General features: G+C 37.2%; 1 protein-coding gene and 1 long non-coding RNA gene across 4 annotated transcripts in view; one reads left to right on the forward strand and one right to left on the reverse strand.

Moving 5' to 3' along the window:
• LOC107658357 (uncharacterized) overlaps positions 1-2,677 on the reverse strand; it is a 4,075-nt gene extending 1,398 nt beyond the window's left edge. The window contains exons 1-2 of the long non-coding RNA XR_001630778.1: positions 2,591-2,677; positions 1,858-1,865 (exon numbers count right to left, since the gene is read on the reverse strand). This is a non-coding gene — a long non-coding RNA (uncharacterized LOC107658357). The remainder of the gene's footprint in view (positions 1-1,857; positions 1,866-2,590) is intronic.
• tnr (tenascin R (restrictin, janusin)) overlaps positions 1-20,718 on the forward strand; it is a 138,345-nt gene that overhangs the window by 89,256 nt on the left and 28,371 nt on the right. For 2 of the 3 annotated variants that reach the window (XM_016446858.1, XM_016446859.1), the window contains 10 exons: positions 367-630; positions 2,939-3,054; positions 4,699-4,849; positions 9,667-9,936; positions 10,156-10,341; positions 11,574-11,663; positions 11,877-12,140; positions 13,701-13,967; positions 17,026-17,145; positions 17,229-17,372. In XM_016446858.1, the coding sequence (XP_016302344.1) occupies positions 367-630; positions 2,939-3,054; positions 4,699-4,849; positions 9,667-9,936; positions 10,156-10,341; positions 11,574-11,663; positions 11,877-12,140; positions 13,701-13,967; positions 17,026-17,145; positions 17,229-17,372 (1,872 nt within the window). The remainder of the gene's footprint in view (positions 1-366; positions 631-2,938; positions 3,055-4,698; positions 4,850-9,666; positions 9,937-10,155; positions 10,342-11,573; positions 11,664-11,876; positions 12,141-13,700; positions 13,968-17,025; positions 17,146-17,228; positions 17,373-20,718) is intronic. The other variant, XM_016446860.1, reaches the window with a different exon arrangement.

Raw genomic sequence — 20,718 nt, forward strand, 5'->3', positions numbered from 1 at the left:
TCTGTCTGTCTGTCTGTCTGTCTGTCGTTCTGTCTGTCTGTCCGTCCGTCCATCCGTCCGTCCATCCATCCATACATCCATCCATCAGGGATGCACTGAAATTAAAATTCTTGTCCGAAGCCGAAACCAAAACCAAACAAAATGAAACACTGGGCTATCTATCTATCTATCTGTCTATCTATCTATCTATCTATCTATCTATCTATCGATTAAAAAGTTATCTGTGAACAAAAGTTGTAAAATGCTTACATTGTGATTTGCTTTAGAACACATCAGAGCATTTTCCATACCCGTCTCCTCAGAATGATTGCTTTTTTATCAGAATAATACATATTCATGTGATATCGTCTGCCTTTTTATACACAGTGTCACCTCCTATGAATCTGCGAGTTCGAGGAGTGTCAGAGAACACCATTGATCTGGAATGGGAGGGGCCTGTGATCCTGACAGACTATCTCATCACTTACGCCCCCACAACCCCTGGTGGAGTCCAACTAGAGATCAGAGTCCCAGGAAATGTTACCAACACCACCATCAAAGGCTTGGGGCCGGGTCTGGAGTACAACATCAATGTGTACGCGGTGATCGACAGCATCATAAGTGCCCCAATGAACACCTTAGTCTCCACCTGTGAGTGCACTTCTCTCCTGAGAGCTCTTTTATTCAAATAGCATTGGTGTTTTGGTCAGATAAGGCTATTTTTCTATTGAAATGTCTGAGGTGTTTTGCATAGATCTTGAACGTGACATTTTCATTGTAAGTGCATCATTGTTACCCAAGCATGACCCAGGTTTAATAGACCTGGATGAGAGATGACACACTCCTTCACAGTCCCATTTGCACACACACACATACCTCATGTTAGTTCTTCAGAGGAACAACTGGCTGTCTTTGCCAACAGGATATGATTAGACATCCACCACCTGGTGAGTAGCAGTGCCAGATTGGCAAAATGCTAGAGGGCCTTTCGTATACAGTCACTGCTTGTCAGCCTTGAGCAAAATGCCTCAGCCTAGAATAGAACACATCATAACAAACATTCCATTATTTGTGAAAAGCCAGTTGGGCATTCTATAGACGATCATAAAGCACCACTGACTTGCCTTCTGTCTCTTACATTTTTGCAGGTAATTCAGAGATAATTCGCTTAGACTTCTGAGATATTCAACTAGTGGAGCCATAATTTCTGTAATGTAACAAAGATGAGACAAATGTTGAACATAATTGCCCATTTTCTGCAATTGAAGGATATGCTTGCAATAGCCAAAATCCTGTGCAGTTATCAATAGGAAAACACATCGCAAGGAAGGAATGAATAGAGAGAGAAAGCAAGGAAGGAAATAAAGAGAAAAGAGACAGATACAGTAAAAAAAAACAGTAATATTGTGAAATCTTATAACAATTTACAATAACTCTTTTATATTTTTCTTTATTATATAATGTAATTTATTCCTGTGATGGCAGTACTCTGGTCTTCAGTGTCACCTGATCCTTCGGAAATTACTCTAAGATGCTGCTTATTGTTATCCATGCTGAAAAAGGTTATGCTGATTAATATTTTGTGGAAACTGTATTATATTATATTTTTTTTTCAGAATTTTTATTATGTTAAAAACAGCACTTATATTAATAGAAATTTGTAACATTTTAAATGTCTTAAATCTAATTTTAAATATTGATCAATTAAATCCTTGCTAAATAAAAGCTTTAATTTCTTTTAAATAAAAAATTCTGCTTAACCCAAACTTTTGAACAGTAGTGTAAGTAGGTTAGTGTGAAGGAGAGCGACAGAGACTACTGACTACTGTCAGAGTTTATTTAGTACTATTTATTGTATGACTGCACATTATCACTTACTTGCAAACCTTTGTATGTCATCATATACATGGATGCAGCAGAACACTTCAAGCAGAGATAGCGTTTTATTACTGTTTCCATGATATTATTTCCAAATCCTCTGGAGGCTCTTACTTTTGTTGACACTGAAAAGGCTGGAGGTTCACTTGTGTACACTGTGAAATGACTGTAATGCTATTTCCTGACTTCTATTCTTCAGGTTTCCCAACTGCATTGTAGCGAATCAGCTCATGGGGAAATATGAATAATTAATCATAACTAGTTATAATTAATTATAAATATTTAGATCCGCTGTAGATATTTACTTGACCTCTCAGGGTCAACTGTCTGTCAATTCTAAGAACGTTAATTTCCTGGTTAAGGGAAATAACTTTCTTACTGTACAATTCTACACAGAGCTTGTAGCGTAAATCTGCATGATTAAGTGACTCCAGTTATGAGCAAACAATGAACAACGTCAAGTGTGATACAAGTAAGACTTTATTAACTACATAAACACTTAAACTAGTCCAACATACTACATAAACACTTAAACTGGTCTAACATACACATACACACTTAAACTGGTCTAACATACACATACACACACACACACACACACACACACACGCATACAGTTGGTATAGGAAAGGGTTAAAGTGTAAGCAGTAAAGAGGAAATAAGGAATGAAGTTATGGAACCATTTGCATATTCAAAATATATATTGTGTGTTTGATTGGTCCAGACGCTACACTGGTTCTTTTTCATCAACCAACTTCAGCAAAGATCAACTTGAACCGTTGGACTGCATCAAGCCTTTCTTTCAGACAGACGAGACGTGCAAGTAGATTAATTATTCATATTTCCCTTATGAGCTGATTCGCTACAGCATCCTTTATACAATAAATGTAAACTGATTTAAGACGCATTGCATATCTGGGAAAACTAAAATAATCTTGAATATTGAAACTCTCTGTATCCACTGCTCTCTTTTTACAGAGCTAAAAGCAGAGAGTAAAGATCCACCTTGGCTGAGAAAAATGTTGATTTATTGAACACACACAGGACGGAGGCCAATAATGCATCAATCTGTACCTTTTAGATCTCTCGAATCCAGCCGGTTTACTCTTCAAATCCATCATGGAGACATCCGTGGAGGTTCAGTGGCAACCCTTAGACTACTTGTTTGATGGTTGGGAAATAAGCTTCATTCCCAAGGTAAGGCGTTTCTTAGAAGGTCACACTTCATTTGATTCTGCCCCTGCGTAGCTTCTGGCGTAACAACACTAAGGGGTTTCTGGAATCTGGTAGCATTTGTGGACTTCAACATCTGCCGCATTGTATTTCCACAACAGTAAACAAGAAAACTGCAATGTAAGGTTTTGACAGACATCTGTGCACAGCTGATAAATTAATGCTTTTTGAAGCCAAAGATGATTCGGTTTCTGACAGGTGCCTCTCAGCATGATAAATGTCAATCTGTCCTTGTTTGAAAGAGAATTATTCTGCATCATGGCAGAAACACAATACATCCATGCAGAGATGTTCTCACTAATCCCCTTTCAAATGTTCCATCTGGAGAAAGGACAAAACATTTTCAGCACCCTCACAGGAAGAAGAAAAACGTCCAGCTCCTGCATGCCAGCAAAATGTGGAGCTTGTGCTCGGTGCCTCATTATGAAATAGCTGTGGGAGACATTGCCGTATGCAAAACAGCATGTCTCCTGTGCAACATACCTGTCATTTCACATCGAGGTGAAACATCTCTCCCTATGTATAATAACAAATACGCATCAGAGCCCCTGAGGCGTTGTTTATTTCGTTTGGTTGTAGACCCAGCCATTGAATCTGTAAACACACTCTTCCCCTCCAACAAAAGACATATCAGAGGTGTGCTTGTGTGTAATGGAAACTGGTAAAGTGGGGATTATGGTTTGCTTAAATGGTTCACACAAAGGATTTCCTTCAGCCAGGAGATGATTTGGCAAATCTGTTTGCAGACAGTTTTGAGAGCCCAGCCAAGTAAAAGCCACACATTTTAGGACCCCTTGAAGAGTGCAGTTTCTGTCCTGTGCTGGGAAGTCTGGGTCTCATCCCACTGTTTAGCTTCCAGCAAAATTCATAGCTTACGTCCTGGCAAAGTGAGTTTCATAAATTCTTCATTTTTGGACTAAAAGAAGAAAATAACTTGGAAACAAAGTCAAAAGCCTCTTTCGACAGAATAGGAAGTGAATACAAAGAAACTGACGGTCGAGGGTGGGGGGATCATGGTGTACTTCAATCTTCCATCGGTGAGAGGGTCTGCTAAGAGTACTGTGCATGAGAGCCAACTCTGGTACGCCACTGGGGAAATCATATTAGAAGTGGAAGTCCTATCCTCTGCGCATTTAATCCTACAAAGCGTAAGAGCCATACTGATTTTCCACAATATCGTAATGGATGCGAGGGCAGGGACAAGTGTGCGTTCACCGAGTCAATGGCAAAGAACAAAAGGAAAGAGGCTTTTTAGAACGGTCACATCTTCTGAAACCCCCTCGCACTTTGATATTGCTTGATTTCATAAGCGTTCCAGGGGAGGTTAGTTGATGTCTTGTGGGGTGCGATGCATCAAACTCACAAAGTGCTCTGCTAAGCGAGTTGGGAAAAAAACAAGGCTTGATTCAATACATCAAACATCTGGCGAAATGCATCTATGCTGAAATTCCAGCAGTTTCTTTTTTTACACAGCCGACTGCCTCCTGAAAACAATTTCTGTTGATATGAGCGGTGTACTGTTTGTTCCTACATGCCTGCCTGCATTCTGATGCCAGAATTGTGAAATGTGATATTTTCGTATGTGTTTGTGTCTTGTGCACGTCAAAGGACAATGATGGAGGGATGACAGCACAACTACCCAGTACCATCACGTCATTCCACCAAACAGGGCTGCGGCCTGGGGAAGAATACACTGTCAACCTGGTGGCCTTGAAAGACCAGGGAAGGAGCCAGCCTGTTACTGCAACCGTTATCACACGTACGCCTCTTACTCATTTACATTTATGCATTTGACAGACTTTTATTCCAAGCATTTTGCAATGCATTCAAGTATTACGCTTAGTGTATGTGTGTCCCCTGGGAATCAAATTCATGACCTTGGCATTGTTAGCACCATGCTGTACCAGCCGATCTATAGGAACACCCACGCCTCGCTGTTTCATTCTCCGATAACTCAATCGTTTTTTTTTCTTGAACTTGCTGTATATGTCTTTGATTTTTAATGACCTACCTAGAGTGGTTTGTGTGTCCCAATACATGCATTTTCTCATTACCCCTACAATGTCAGTATATTGCACCTTTAGTCAATAAGTTCTGTGTAAGATTCTATAGTGCAACTTAAGCCTTTTGTTCAGTAATTTGTTTCTGAAGAACTTGAAGACCATTTGCATGGCTCCACAGTGACAAAACTAATACATTCGTATGGTAATTAATTATCTACACTGCAAAAAATGCTTTTCTAGCTTAGATCTTTTGTCTTGTTTCCAGCCAAAATAACTAAAAATTCTTAAATCAAGAAGGATTTTCTAGACAAGTAAAAATTATTGTCTTGTTTTCAGAAAAAAACAAGTCGAATTCAAGCGAGTTTTTGCTTGAAACAAGCAAAATAATCTGCCAGTGGGGTAAGAAAAATAATCTTGTTTTCTGTTTGAAACAAGATTATTTTTCTTACCCCACTGGCAGATTATTTTGCTTGTTTCAAGCAAAAACTCGCTTGAATTCGACTTGTTTTTTTCTGAAAACAAGACAATAATTTTTACTTGTCTAGAAAATCCTTCTTGATTTAAGAATTTTTAGATATTTTGGCTGGAAACAAGACAAAAAATCTAAGCTAGAAAAGCATTTTTTGCAGTGTAGGAACGAGGTCTGTCATCACAATGTACCACTGTGTTCCAATATGACATTGAAAAAGCAATACTAGACACCTCTTGTCCACACTACGATACATTACTGATAAAATTTTCAGTTAATATGTTTGGTTTTTTTTTGCTTATTTGCAAATGTTTCAATGTATATTATATTATATTATATTAAACTGAAACAATATTTTTTGCAAACTGAAACAATATGCAAAAGACACTCAGTGTGTTATTATTATATTATATTATATTATATGTGACCCTGGACCACAAAACCAGTCTTAAGTAGCACAGATATATTTGTAGCAACAACCAAAAATACATTGTATGGGTCAAAATTATCGATTTTTTTTGTCAAAATCTCATTAGGATATTAAGCAAAGATCATGTTCCATTAAAATATTTTGTAAATTTCCTACCGTAAATATATCAAAACTTAGTTTTTGATTAGTAATAATCATTGCTTAGAACTTAATTTGGACAACTTTCAAGGTGATTTTCTTAGTATTTAGATTTTTTTGCACCCTCAGATTCCAGATGTTTAAATAGTTGTATATTGGCCAAATATTGTCCTATCCTAACAAACCATACATCAATGGAAAGGTTATTTATTCATGATGTATAAATCTCAATTTCCAAATATTGACGCTTATGGCTGGTTTTGTGGTCCATGGTCACATATTATATTATATTATATTATATTATATTATATTATGTTATGTTATGTTATATTATATTATATTTAGCGCTTTCAAATGATTTATCACAATTAATCTTATCCAAAACAAAAGTTTGTGTTTACAAAATATATGTGTGTACTGTGTATATTTATTATGTATATATAAATACACACACATACATGTATATATTTTTAAAAAATTATAAAGTTTGATATTGGATGTGATTAATTGTGATTAATCTTTTGACAGCATTATATAATTATATTATTATATTATAATGCCTTATTTAGTATCAGCCATCCCTAGATGACTGAATCAACTATGCTGACCAAGCAAGTAAGTTTTGTGATATACAGTGTATATGCTCTTAGTGTGGAAAGACAGAACAGAATGTTTCATCATTGATGGAGACATAAACGTTTGCAAAGCAAACAAATGCTCCTCGGGCGGATGCACAGTGCAGGGAGATCTAGTTTACCGTTGCTTTCTGTGTGCTGAGAAGATGAAAGAGCGAACAATGTGAAGTGTTTTTCCTTTCAGGTTACTCAGCCAGCTGAGTCACTAGTGTCTCTTTTGTAGATGGAGCTGACAAGTTGGAAGTGGCTTGAGCAGTGATTTCCTCCACCCATCTGCCATGTCCTGTTGTTTTTCCCGTCCTTGGTGCTGAAATCAGTAGTGCAGCAGTGAGGCTGAACAGAGGGCTCACCTTCAAACTATACTATGAATACAGTCATTTTACTGTTAGTTTGCTGACAGTGAGTTGTCAGAACAAAACACTATTGCAAATGTGTCTGACAAGACATGCAGAAAAACATACAGCCAGTGATATAGTGCACTCACGAAGGAAGGCATGTAAACAGAGATTTCAAATGGCATGTGAGAGGGGCCGAGCTGGGCTGGGAAGGTATAAACTGCAAGGAGGTGTCACATTGCTTCAGCTAATGGAAAATGTCACTATGATGAATGGGTGAGTCTGCCAGCAATTATGCACTTAATGTAAACTTCACCCAAGAATTCTTCTTCTGTCACTTACAGACAGGAGGATTAGATTCAATTGAACTTTTCCTGGACAATTGAAATTGCATGTCTGCTGTGAAAACGCCATTAATTTCTATGGGCTTCACTGTCGAGCATAATTAAAGATGCATTAATTATGCATGCAAGTCCATTAATATTTCACGCGTCCACTGCGGATACCTTATTGGATAAAGAAAGACAAATTTGATGTCACTTAATTATTTATGTGTGCAAAGATTTATCTATCCCCAGAGAAGGCCCGGGAAGATGAGCTTTTGCTAAGCGTGCGCTCTGCGCCTCATGAGTTTGCTTCACAGTAATTATGCTTAAGCGCTAAAATACAACATTTTCGGGAAAAAATAAACAGTAATCTACTGCCTGGTCTCTGGTGTGCCTGGACTTAAAAATGAGTCTGTGCTGGTGTGCCTTGAATAAAACCAAGAAATCACCCTTGTGGATTGAATAGGCTGTGCAGAGAACTTAAAGTAAATATTCCCATGAACCTGAGGTGACATAATTTCCTCATTTACTTGGGGTTCCTTCGAAACCCTCGTGTTTGATTAACGGGTCACATTATGTAGTTGTAATATTCTTTAGGGAGTCACAATGGCATTATGCGCAGTATATGTTGTAGGCTCATCTTTAGAAAGGTAAACATTGGATTCAGCGCAGTCTCACCTGGTCCAATTAGTAGCATTTTGCATATCACAGCAGAATGAGGTCGAGGTTGGAGATGAGCTGAACTCTTGAGGTCATAAGTACCAGAGATGTTCATCTTCCTTCCCAATACCTGTTTCTGAGGCAGATGGTCATGTTGCCCTATATAAAGAAGCAGGTTAATTATTCACACAGTCAGTTAGCGTCTTATTAAAAGAGCCTGTTGGAGGCTCAGCATGGCCGCTTGATTCAGACGCTTGAGTGCGGATTTGCAGTGGGACTGCCTGCTGGCGAATATTATTGACACTTTCTCATGTATTGTACTTGAAACCAGGGATAACTTAAAGGTGAAGTGTGTACTTTTCAATATTATTATATATTGCCGGTTAAAAAGACTTGAGGTAAACACTGTGGCTCTAAGTTTTCAAACATTGTTTGGTTCGAGTAGTTCAACTTCTGGCTTAACCAGTGGCATTTGTCCCAAGATTCAGTGTTTGGCTGCTTAGCAATACTGTAACAATACCATAAAAACATCTTGCTCAACTGACAGCCATTCTATGTATTCTGATGTTACCAATTGTCTGACAAAGTAGCTTTTTTTTCAAGAAACAATGTACATCATCAAAATTTCAGTAGGTTATAGTACGTTATGGTACGTACGGTAAGGGAGTTATTTTTGCAATTTCCTCTGGTACTTTTTGTGCCACATAAATTACACACCTCACCTTTTAAATCAGACACAGTCACAGTTCACTATATTTAAAGTTCAAGCTTAACTTGCAAATTCAGCGTTATCAGGTTCTGCACATTCCCACAACATTGCACTTTCTTTTTTTAAGTATTTTGCAAACACTTTTTGACCCTGCACCATTACCTTGGTGAAATTCTAATGATACAATAGATAAAATATAGCAAAATAAGTCCTTTTTGTGGGTATTTTTCACTCTGAATGCACTAAGACCTGTTAGGTCTATAGCTCAGGGCTATGTTTTTCTGTGGAAAAATACGCTTCAAGCAAATTCACATATATTTTCATTTGTATTTTATCTTCATTTGTATTTAATGGTACAAAAAGGGATGTTTTTATGTCCATCATTAATCACAGGATTTATTTATCCAGACTGTCATGTTTTTTTTGTTTGTTTGTTTTTTGTTTTTTCAGATATTAAACTAAAATCATCAAATAAACACCCTTAGGTACAAATTACTCAAAACAAAAGTTCTTATGCCACTGTTACCATGTTAGAGAAACTTCTATAACTATATTAAGGGTTTTAAACCTTTACAGAGCCAAGGACCTTCTCCTTTGCTAGATTTTTTTCAGTATCACTTTTAGTAAATGCATTTATATTAAAATTACTGTATATAATGCTTATCAGGTTTAAAAAAAAAATTATGATTGTTTAAAAAGTCAGAATTTAAAAGAAAATTTGGTATGTTTTCTATATCATCTCCATGGACTACCTGGAGTGCTTGTATGGACACCCGGGGTCCTCAGACTCATGGTTGAAAACCCTTCTAGCATATTGAGAAGCTCTGACTTTTCTAATATCAGTGATGTTGTCTTATGTTTTTTCCATCAGTGATAGATGGACCAACACAGCTTATTGTACGAGACATCTCAGACACGGTTGCCTTTGTGGAATGGAGCCCACCCAAGGCTAAAGTTGACCAGATTATATTGCGATATGGGCTGGTAGGGGTGGATGGACCAAAGACCACCTTTCGCCTGCAGCCTACTCTGAGCCAGTACTCCCTCCAAGTCCTGAGGCCTGGATCCACGTATGAAGTATCAGTCAGTGGAGTCTGGAATGGCACTGAGAGTGGAGCCATTTTCACAGAGTTTACCACAGGTGAAGGAAAGCAGCATTATCTTTCACCATTCACTTTTGATTTTAGTTTTCACATTCTTTATTTTAGCTATACTGACATCTTTAAGTGAAGCAGGTCTGCTTCACAAAAGTAAACATTTATATTTGATTCCAGAAATGCAACTTAATCCAGCTTTCTGTTATCCATCTAAGTGACTAGTACATTATCGATTGTGTCTTTCTTTTTTCTTTTTTTTTTAGAAATCGATGCACCAAAGAACCTGAGAGTGCTGTCGAAAACTTCCACTAGCCTGGAGCTGGAATGGGACAATAGTGAGGCAGATGTAGAAGGCTACAGGGTGGTTTACAGCACACTGGCTGGTGATCAGTATGACAAAGTCATTGTCCCAAGCAACGATGGCGCCACCACCAAAACTACTCTCACTGGTAAACTCAAACCCAACTTTTTCCTTTATTTCATAGTACTGAAATATTCTATACAATTTCTATATAATATATTATAATATCTGACATAACCAAATTTCAGATATTATATAGGATATGGAACCAATAATTGGTAAAATGGTTTTATTCATAGTAAAACTGTTTATTGTTAATTCGATTTAAAATTCTTAAAATTTTCAATAAAATTCACATTTAAAATTGTTGTATTTAAAATACAACTGTTGCTTCAAGATTGCAGTTAAAGATTAAAAAGCTTTACAATTATTCTATTTATAATAAAACAACATGCCATCACAAATTCACATGAATCCTAACATTTCAAATATATAAATATATCATTTATGTATATTTGTTATGGTTATGAACTTTAGTGTTGTCTTTTTCTGTTATGTCTGCCTGTTCCTGTTTTTCCTTATATGGTTTTGTTCCTGTTCGGTTTAAGCTCTTTAGTTCATTTGCTCGTTAGTCATTATTAGTTAACTCCCTTGCCCCTCATCAGCTGCCCTATACCGACATACTGTCGGTTATTGTTTAGAGTCACATGTGTTTACGTTACCCGGAGTCATTATCTTTCATGTATCCGTGTGGATTATTATTAAAGACATTTTGTGGATTATCTTCGTCTTCATCGCCTTCCTTGGTGGAATTGTGACAATGTTGCTTTGTCACTATAATGGGTTGAGGTATTCCTGTATTGCTTTGTCACTACAATGACTTGAGGATTTTGTTAAATACATCATAAACAAGATTTGTGATTTGTATATGTAATGTTTTTGATATTCTTAGGTATCAGTACATAAAGTTTTATATAAACAGACAGATTTGACTGTATGTCCAACTTTAAGACCCTGAATCCTCAGTCTAGGCTACGGCTACTCTTTCAAATTTGCTGGCATACAGACATTTTTTCTTTCTTTAACAGCTTTTTTGCAAGTAAGGAACATTTCTGGTAATAAGTATTGAAAATAAAGTATTCGTTTCTCAGCTCTACGTGCAAGTCACTTCAAGATGTTTGACTCAGTCTCTCATTATGAACTAATTGTGATCGCCAACAAATCTATATTTATATTTATATCTATAGATATAAATCTGTATTTAGCAAAACTTATACTTCTTTAGTGACCGCAAAATATGTTGCTTATGTGCATAATGTATTGCTCATTTTTTTTAAATCACTCTCTATCTTTTGCTATTTTACTTTATCTCCTCTTTAGATTTACTGCCTGGCACAGAGTATGGCATAGGAATTTCAGCCGTTCTAAGTGCCAACCAAAGCACCCCAGCAACGATGAATGCCAGAACGGGTAAGGGATAAGATTATAGGCCTTCCGTTGCCAGATCACAGTTAAATACATTTATTTTCAATTGCATGGTGTTTGTATTCCTGCTGCCGACTCTGTGCAAACCTGTTTTTGCCAGTAGACTGATAAATAATGTTTGTGATAAGGTTTACTGAACCACACAGCTTAATATTCCCATTGCAAACCTTGAAACAGCCAGTGTACTCTGATTGTTAGGTCTGGATGTCCCCTTGGATTTGACTGTCACAGCCTCCACAGACAACACCATCACCCTGTTGTGGGGCACAGTGCAGGGGCCTATTGATCACTATAAGGTGACCTACACTTCCTCCACTGGAGTCACAACTGAGCTGACGGTGCCCAAGGACGTCAACACCACCACACTGACAGGTCTAGAGCCGGGCACCGAGTACACCATTACAGTTGCAGCACAGAGAGGCAGGCAGCAGAGCACTGCAGCTACTATTGATGCCTTCACAGGTAATTTGATCTTTTGGGAAATGGAGTACAGGAATCACTGTTGAGTAGCCAAAGCATTGCCTCATCTCCGCCTCGTGACATGTCATGTCAGTTTTGGCCAGAAATATTGCTAATCTCTTGGATAATTGCATGAGGATTCAGGAAGGTGTGGATGTAAGACCTTTAATTCATTGCTAACCATGTGCAAAGAAGATGCAATGGCTTCTGTAGCTTTTTCAAGCAGGTTCATTTGTAGTTGCTTCTAATCATCTTTCATTAAAATTCTGCCCTTTACTCCAGGGGTTCTCAACCTTTTTTTTATCAGCAAAATAGATGTATTTAATCATTTTGCTCTTCTTCCTTATGCATTTCTACAACAGTTTGTCTTTATCGCTCAGTTGCTTTTGCATGGCGCATCAACACATTTATATCTACAGCATCAAGATTTAATCATATTTTATCACCATTATCCACTTCATTCAATTTCCATAATTTTTTTTGATAACTAGTGGTAAGATCATGTAATTGATTTGTAGCCCTAAAAACGTATGAAATTAAAATGATCAAACAGAACATCTTTATAACTGTCAATCGGTTATTATTTTTTTAAATGAACACAATAAATTGCATGTAATGAAACAATATTTCCTGAGAAAATAGAGATGGTTCAAACAACATTATTGTGGCAGAGAAAATTGAAGAATATCCAAAACATACATTTTTATTTTCATATCACTGAACATAAGCCGCAATCCAGTTTGTAATTGATTTTTATGACGGCATGTCAAGCGCAACTTTGAAAAATTAGTTGTGTGACCTCCGTTTTCTGTCTCATTCTATTTCTGGTTTCATTTTGCACTCTGTCCAGCTGTTTTTGAATCCAAGTGCGCATCCTGTGAGAATAGCTCAGTCTGCTCTCAATAGTGTGGTATGGCGAGGTGTGTTGGTGCTAGTGGCGGTATGAAAACGGTACTTCTATACTTGAATTGCTCCAGTAGTAAAAAAAGAAATCCCTTTTTATGGGATTTACATAATGGTCAGGGTGTGATTAATTGTTTTTTAAATTCCATTATTTTTAATTAATGCACTGAATTAACACATTAAATTAACTGCACTAATTTTATTGAATTTAATTTAACATTTCTTTCACAAACTTTCTAGAACCCCCTGCAGCTATGAGCCCCTGGGGGTTTGAGAGTGCCTCAAACTTTTCTTCACTTCATATTTTTTTTTAACTCTATCAATGTAATAACTCTTCAGACTTTATCTTCCTTATGAATTTCGTCTTTGTTGTTATCACTCACTTGCTTTAGCATGCCACATCAACACATTTATATCTACACTATCAAGATTTTATCATATTCCATCACCATTTTCCACTTTTCTTCATCCAGTTTCCATCATTCGCTTGATATCTACAAACTGGCTGCATCTCTTCTGCAAACTTCATCCGATCACCTCATTGTTCTTCATTCTTGTACTCCTCTTTCCTCCTTCCTGTGAGGATGTGCCAATCAACTAAGAGATCTTTAATCACAGGAGCCAGCATTTCGTAATATAGTTGTTGTCATTCAATTTCAGGGTTCCGCCCTATCACACAGCTCTTCTTCTCCGATGTCACTTCTGATTCATTGACTGTGGCATGGAGTGCACCAGCACCGCCTGCTGACGCATTCATCTTGAACTACAATGCGCTGGACTCCAGTGATGATTCTGAGATTGCTCTAGATGGGTCCAAAACCAGAATCACACTCACTGGTCTCCTGCCCTCCAGGCGGTACACTGTTACCCTGGTTACCATGCATGGCAATGTGACCTCAAAGCCAGTTATAGGCTCAGTCGCAACAGGTAATAATGCTAATGAATGTTCATGATGTTCAAGGATATTATGTCTGAGGTTGTTAAATGTGCTTATTTAATGTTTAAAAACAGGGTTTTCTCAGTTGATTTTACACCAGTGCACTCAAAACAATTAACACTTTTCTAAACAAGACTGTATATTTTTCTGGACCTCATGCAAATTGCATGTATAATTTTCATGAATCATTTCAGTTTGATTTCAAAAATAGTGAAAATGGAGAAACTGAAGTAATGCTATATTCATGGCATGCTGTCAAATAGCATCAAATTGATACCTGCTGGGTTTGTAATGCACACAGCACAGGAATTGCAATTTATGAAATTGTTCACACAACTATCATGACTTTGCTATTTATATATAGAGTCATCTGTGAAAACCTATTTTGTGATGGTGGCCTATCTATATCTATTCTCCATTCGTATTTATGAATCCAGTTGGAAAAGTGTTCAACTTTTGTGCCTTATGACAAAGTAACTTTTCTCCAAGCAATAAAAGAGACCTGCAGAGATATTGAACTACATTTGTGCCATTCGTGGATTCAGCATTCATGCTGTTCTTTCCTTAAGTCCACCACTTGAGAAAACATATTATTTGATGTGAATGAAATTCTCTGGCTTAACAGAAATGAGAGGCTTAATGAATATGCAAATTTCAATAGGAAGAATAAAAATAAAAATTATACTTCACACTCGTGCTGTACTGAAAATAGTGCAAATATTACTGAAAAGGAACAATTTTACAAAATTAATAGTCTGTTTGAGTGGTTGTTGATTATTTTGAGAAATCATAAAACAAGTAAACATGCATTTTTCCTAGGGTGCTCTTTTAAGGAATAGTTGACCCGAAAACCATTTACTCACCCTCAAGTTGTTACAAACCTGTATGATTTTTTTTTTCTGTTGAGCACAAAAGAAGATATTTTGAAGAATGTTGGTAGCCAAACATTATGACTACCAATTACAGAAGTGGAGGGTGAGTAAATGATGACAGAATTTTCACTTTGGGGTAAACTGTCCCTTAAAGGTTTTCGCATTTGTGTTAGTCATTTAACAGTTATTTGTGAGCATGCGTAGAACAAGATCTCGTCTATACCTGCTGGATTTTCTCATTATGATTCCTGCACACAGCTGCACAGCAGATTTTTCACCCTTTTGTGTCTTAATTAATTCAACAGTGTGTAATCCTCCCCTAATTACCTCTCTCTCAATGTGGAGGTGTCAAGAATTATTCAGCTGTTCTGTCAGTGCACTGATATTTGCAGTTGCCAAAGGAGATATTGTCTCGGAGCTATTTCTAAACATAGAAATTAACTCTGCAGCAGGCCACCTGCACAGCAGCTTGATTAGTTAAATAAAAAAAAGTTTCAACTTTTACTTTGCTTCATATTATTATTATTATTGTAATGACGAGATTTGTACATGAGCAATTTAAGCACTCGCACCTGTTGTCGTCTAGTGTTTTATAAAGCCTGTTAGCTTAGAAATGTGTTTAGTACATTTTCAGCATGTTCTTGCTTTAGTTAGAAACCATATTTTCACACATTAACGCTCCTTTACATTAACATAAGTGAAAAAAGGTCACCATATGCTCAACAATAAGAAACGGAATAAATGCAGATGGAACGGGGCTGAAAAAAGTTGTTCTTGGTGCCCTTTATACAAAGTCTGGCTATATATTTATTGACTGCTCTGCGGAGTAGAAAATAAATTAAGATATGCATACATGAATAATCACAACTCATTTACTGAGGAATATTTTACCCTGAAAGCATTTAAATGAGGTTGACAACCTGTTTATGAATTGCCACCCATAGTTTATGAATTGAATGCATTAGTCTAATGAATATGGGAGGTGTGAATGGCTTTTCACTCGCTTTAATGACTGGCCACGTCAATAATGGTAAGAGTAAATCAGTTTATTTCCCTCTCAATTGTCAGAATGCTCCAGAACCACTGTTAGTCTGTTAAACTGTTTTCAGAGGCAGTGTAACCTTTACTTTAGCAATGCTAAGTGCTATTGGGACAGATAAACAAATCATGAAAGAGTCCCTGCTGGACAGCAGCGGACAATAACAATGCAAATGTCCTTGTGAAGAGTGTCATGTGTCCAGCATACTTATACTCCTCTCTGGGGCTGTTGACAAACTGAAATAGGAAATAAATTACATGAGAATAGAAAAGAATGACAATGACTGTTCCACTGAAATTAATAACATTGCAATGGGGAATCTATAATATAATAATAATACATTGATCAATTGTATAGTGTAATATATTAGTAAGGTCCAGTTCTCACTATTAACTAACTATTAACAATTACTTTTGCCTCAAACTCCTAATTACTGCTTATTAAAAGTTAGTCAGGTAGTTGTTAAGTTTAGGTATTGGGTAGGGTTAAGGATATAGACTAGAATATGTGCTTTATAAGTAGTAATAAACAACCAATATGCTAGTAATATGCATGCTAATAAGCAACTAGTTAATAGCGAGAATTGGTCCCTATACTAAAGTGTTACCAAAAATTTTAATCAATAATATAATATATTTGGGTGACCTTATTGGGGAAGATACTGTATATTGTGATCTCATGACCAACTGAATACTACTCCTTTTGATCTCAGTAGCCCCCTGTTATTGGACATTTTACTTCAGGAATAAGTTAATCATGTCTAACTGTCAATAGTGCATTTCTACAGTCAATGCAACATTATTGATACACGTACACTACTGTTCAAAAGTTGGTAAGATTATTCATGTTATTACAGTAGTCTCTGTGGCTTACCAAGGCTGCATTTGCTTGATCAAAAATACAGGAATATTGTGAAATATTATTACAATTAGAAATGACAGTTTTCTATTTTATGTATTATAAAATTAAATGTATTCCTGTGATGGAAAAGCAGAATTTTCAGCAGCCATTACTCCAATCTTCAGTGTCACATGAGCCTTCAGAAATCATTGTAATATGCTGATTTGATGTTCAAGAAACCAATTGTGTTGCTTAATATTTGGTGGAAACTTGAGATACTTTTTTTTCATAATGCAGGATTGGACCCTCCCAGAGATATGAGTGTGATGTACGTCACAGAGGAATCTGTAACCATATCATGGATTCAACCACTCGCACCCTTTGATTACTATAAAATGTCTTACCAATCACCAAAAGGTACATTCTCTGCCTTATATTTAAAGCATGTCTAATTTGAACAAATTAGACAAATAAGTCAGCATTACTATTTGTCATCACAGGTAGGATGGACAATGTGGTGATTGACAATGACATCACCAACAACACCCTAACCAGCCTCCATCCAGCAACGGAGTACGAAATCAAGCTGAACGCAGTGAGAGGAAGCCAAGAGAGCAAGGTCATCACCACTACTGTCTTTACAGGTATTTCTGTTCTCTTCTGTTACTAATCATATACTACTGCACATCCTGCTGACTGGTATTCTAATTTACCCTAGGAAATGTCTTTTGGTATTTTGTGAAGGATGTGCTCTCATATAGCCTCGTTCGTCACAGAACTTTGATTTGATAGAAATATGGATGACAGTCTGAGGAATGATGCACATCATTTACCATGTGATGAGTACCATCTCTCACCCTGTGCGTTCCGCCCGTCCTCTGGGAGGCTGCCAGCCATCTCTCAGAAGTGAAATTAAATTTTACTAATGGAATCAGTGATCAGAAGAGATGCTCACCTGCCGTCTTACTTGAACAGCACCGCACGGCGGTGACAGGCAGCTAGTACTATGGGATGTTCCTCATTCACTAATGGTGGACAAGTGTTCGTGCTTAAATGCACAGACAAGGTACTGACAGAAAATTTCCATCAGATGCACAAAATGTTGTGCATAAAGTCTCTACCCTGCTGTTTATTATTCAAATGAGAGTTATTCTAAGTAGTTTTTAATGAATTGTAGTGTATTGTTTTGTGAATATGTAGAATGTTTTTTTATTGTTATTAAAATACATTTGTGTATCTATAAAATCTATCTTAGTATATATAATTATAATTATCTATATAATGAATATATTAGTGCTTTATTGTGTATTGCTGTACACCCAAAGCGCTTTACAATCATGAGGGGGTCTCTCGTCAACTACCACCAGTGTGCAGCATCCACCTGGATGATGCGACGGGAGCCACAGTACAACGGCGCCAGTGCGCTCACCACACACACCAGCTACAGGTGGAGAGGAGAGAGAGTCATAGAGCCAATCAGGTGGATGGGGATTATTAGGAGGCCATGATTGACAAGGGCCAGTGGAGGGAATTTGGCCAGGACACCAAGGTTACACCCCTACTCTTTATGAGAAGTGCCATGGGACTTTTAATGACCACAGAGAGTCAGGACCTCGGTTTAACGTCTCATCCGAAAGACGGGGCTCTTTGACAGTATAGTGTCCCCGTCACTATACTGGGGCGTTAGGACCCACACAGACCACAGGGTGAGCACCCCCTGCTGGCCTCACTAACACCTCTTCCAACAGCAACCTAGTTTTCCCAGGAGGTCTCCCATCCAGGTACTGACCAGGCTCAACCCTGCTTAGCTTCAGTGGGCAACCAGTCTTGGGCTGCAGGGTGATATGGCTGTGGCATATAACATATAATGTTATATTATCTACATATATATAATTAGTTGAATAAAATTTAGTGCTGGGCAACAATTAATCGCGATTAATTGCATCAAAAATAAACATTTTTGTGTACATACAGTAATATATGTGACCCTGAACCACAAAAGCAGTCTTAAGTCGCTTGGGTATATTTTTAGCAATAGCCAAAAATCTAGCGTAGCGTTAGTTCTGGCAGGTCACATTAGTCAAGCTCGCATAAGCTGACTCTCAGCTGATCCCCATTAACCTATGGGAATACGACATATATATAAGCATTCATATATAAGGTCCCTCAGTATTATCAGCAGTTTTCGCATTGCTCAATAGCTAATTAAATGGCGAATTAAGATCAGTCAGAGCAAGATTCTTTCAGTTGAAACAGCTCAGACTTACATTTTAGTCTGGGACTAGGCTTAAGCCTTGTCTGTGAAACCATGGGAATATTGGCTAAAATGGCTAAACTACATTTTTGACTGGGTCTATGAATAAATTTATGACTGGGTTTGGACAGTACTTCCTTTTTAGGCTAACCAAAGAATGATGCTGGTATTGTCATACATGATATGAATTGAGTTTTATTCCTAGAAGTCATTGATGATGTAATCATAAGAAAGCTTCTTGAAATTGTGCTTGCAGACTGTTGCTGAAAAAGTGACGAGATGCTCCATTTAATGAATACAAGAAGCCTGGTGTTCTGTCGATTAGTGCTACCCTGTCAGATTTTGTTACCTCCCATTAAAACAGTGGGTAGTACAATTCGACAACGAAAAATACTACCTGTAAAGTGCGCATGCGCAGTAAACCCTGGTAGGACAATCTGACGAGTAGGATAAAATATCAGGACACCGGCTCTGCACATTTTTTTATGTCTCCCTTATCTGACACAGTTCAGTTCATGGAGCTCTCTTCTAACAAGCTGATGAACTGAATCAGGTGTGTTAAATAAGGGAGACATGCAAAATGTGCATAGCAGGGGGTCCCCATGACCAGGACTAAGAACCAGGTCCTAGGGATAAGCAATGAAGTGCACCTGGCCTGCAGAATTAGCTCCAACCCTAATCAAACACACCTGACACACACTACAAACCAATCAGCTGTCTTCGGGATTATTATACAGGCAGGTAAGATTTGCGTTTTTTTTTTTTATTGCGATTGGAGCTTAATTCTGCAGGACAGCAGTGCTCCTGGACTTGTGTTGCCTATCCCTGCAGTAGCCAATCAGTTTTCTTAATATATTTTAATTAAGCACATCATTTCTTGTCGAGGTGAAAATGTGTCTCGCAATATCAGCATAGTTTGTGGCTCAACATTTTACAAAGCTTGCATTATTTTATTCTGAATTGTACCGTTATCTGTTTGTTTCCAATAACGTGCATTGTGTTTCACTGTTACGTGGAGCACATCTCCGCAACTCAGTCAACAAACTCATCTCTGCATATGCTAAGAGTTTGGGTTAATTATAACGTTCATCTGTGGACGAAAGGTGCGCCGTTGAAAACATAACAAATATTGTAACGCCAACACAAAATATTGCATCAATAGAGTTCTAAATATGCAATCACTGGGCCGCTGGCGCCCTCTGTAGGCATTTTAATAATACATATTGTACATACGTTTATTGTTTAGATGTACATTTCTTAATGTATTTTAACAGTGTTGTTCAATGAAACCATATGATTACTCACTTTTGATGTTTTATTTAAACCAATTATTATTGCCTCATCGTTACAGATATTTTAAGTCTATTTTTAAAGATTTACAGTTTTTACAGTTTATCATTTAAGTCTTTAATATCTTTATTACATAAAATACCAAATCATCAGTAGATTGCTCATATTGCTCATTAATCGTTAGTGACAGCGCAATTTAATGTTTCAAAATGCACCTGCATTGTTTATACACTTCTTTAACAATTCTATTAAAATACCGTTTCATCACCTTCTCTTGAACAACATGATGTATCGACTCATCTCCTGAGCTAATGTATTCGCACAACTGTGAGCACCATACCAGAGTGTTAAGTAAAATGATTAACATAACCAATATATCAAAAGTAAAACCTCAGAATGGCACATATCAGAATAATATGTTAAATAATTAATGAATTTGTGTCTGT

Source organism: Sinocyclocheilus anshuiensis, unplaced genomic scaffold (assembly GCF_001515605.1).
Source record: "Sinocyclocheilus anshuiensis isolate Anshui unplaced genomic scaffold, SAMN03320099.WGS_v1.1 scaffold375, whole genome shotgun sequence".
NCBI lineage: Eukaryota > Metazoa > Chordata > Actinopteri > Cypriniformes > Cyprinidae > Sinocyclocheilus > Sinocyclocheilus anshuiensis.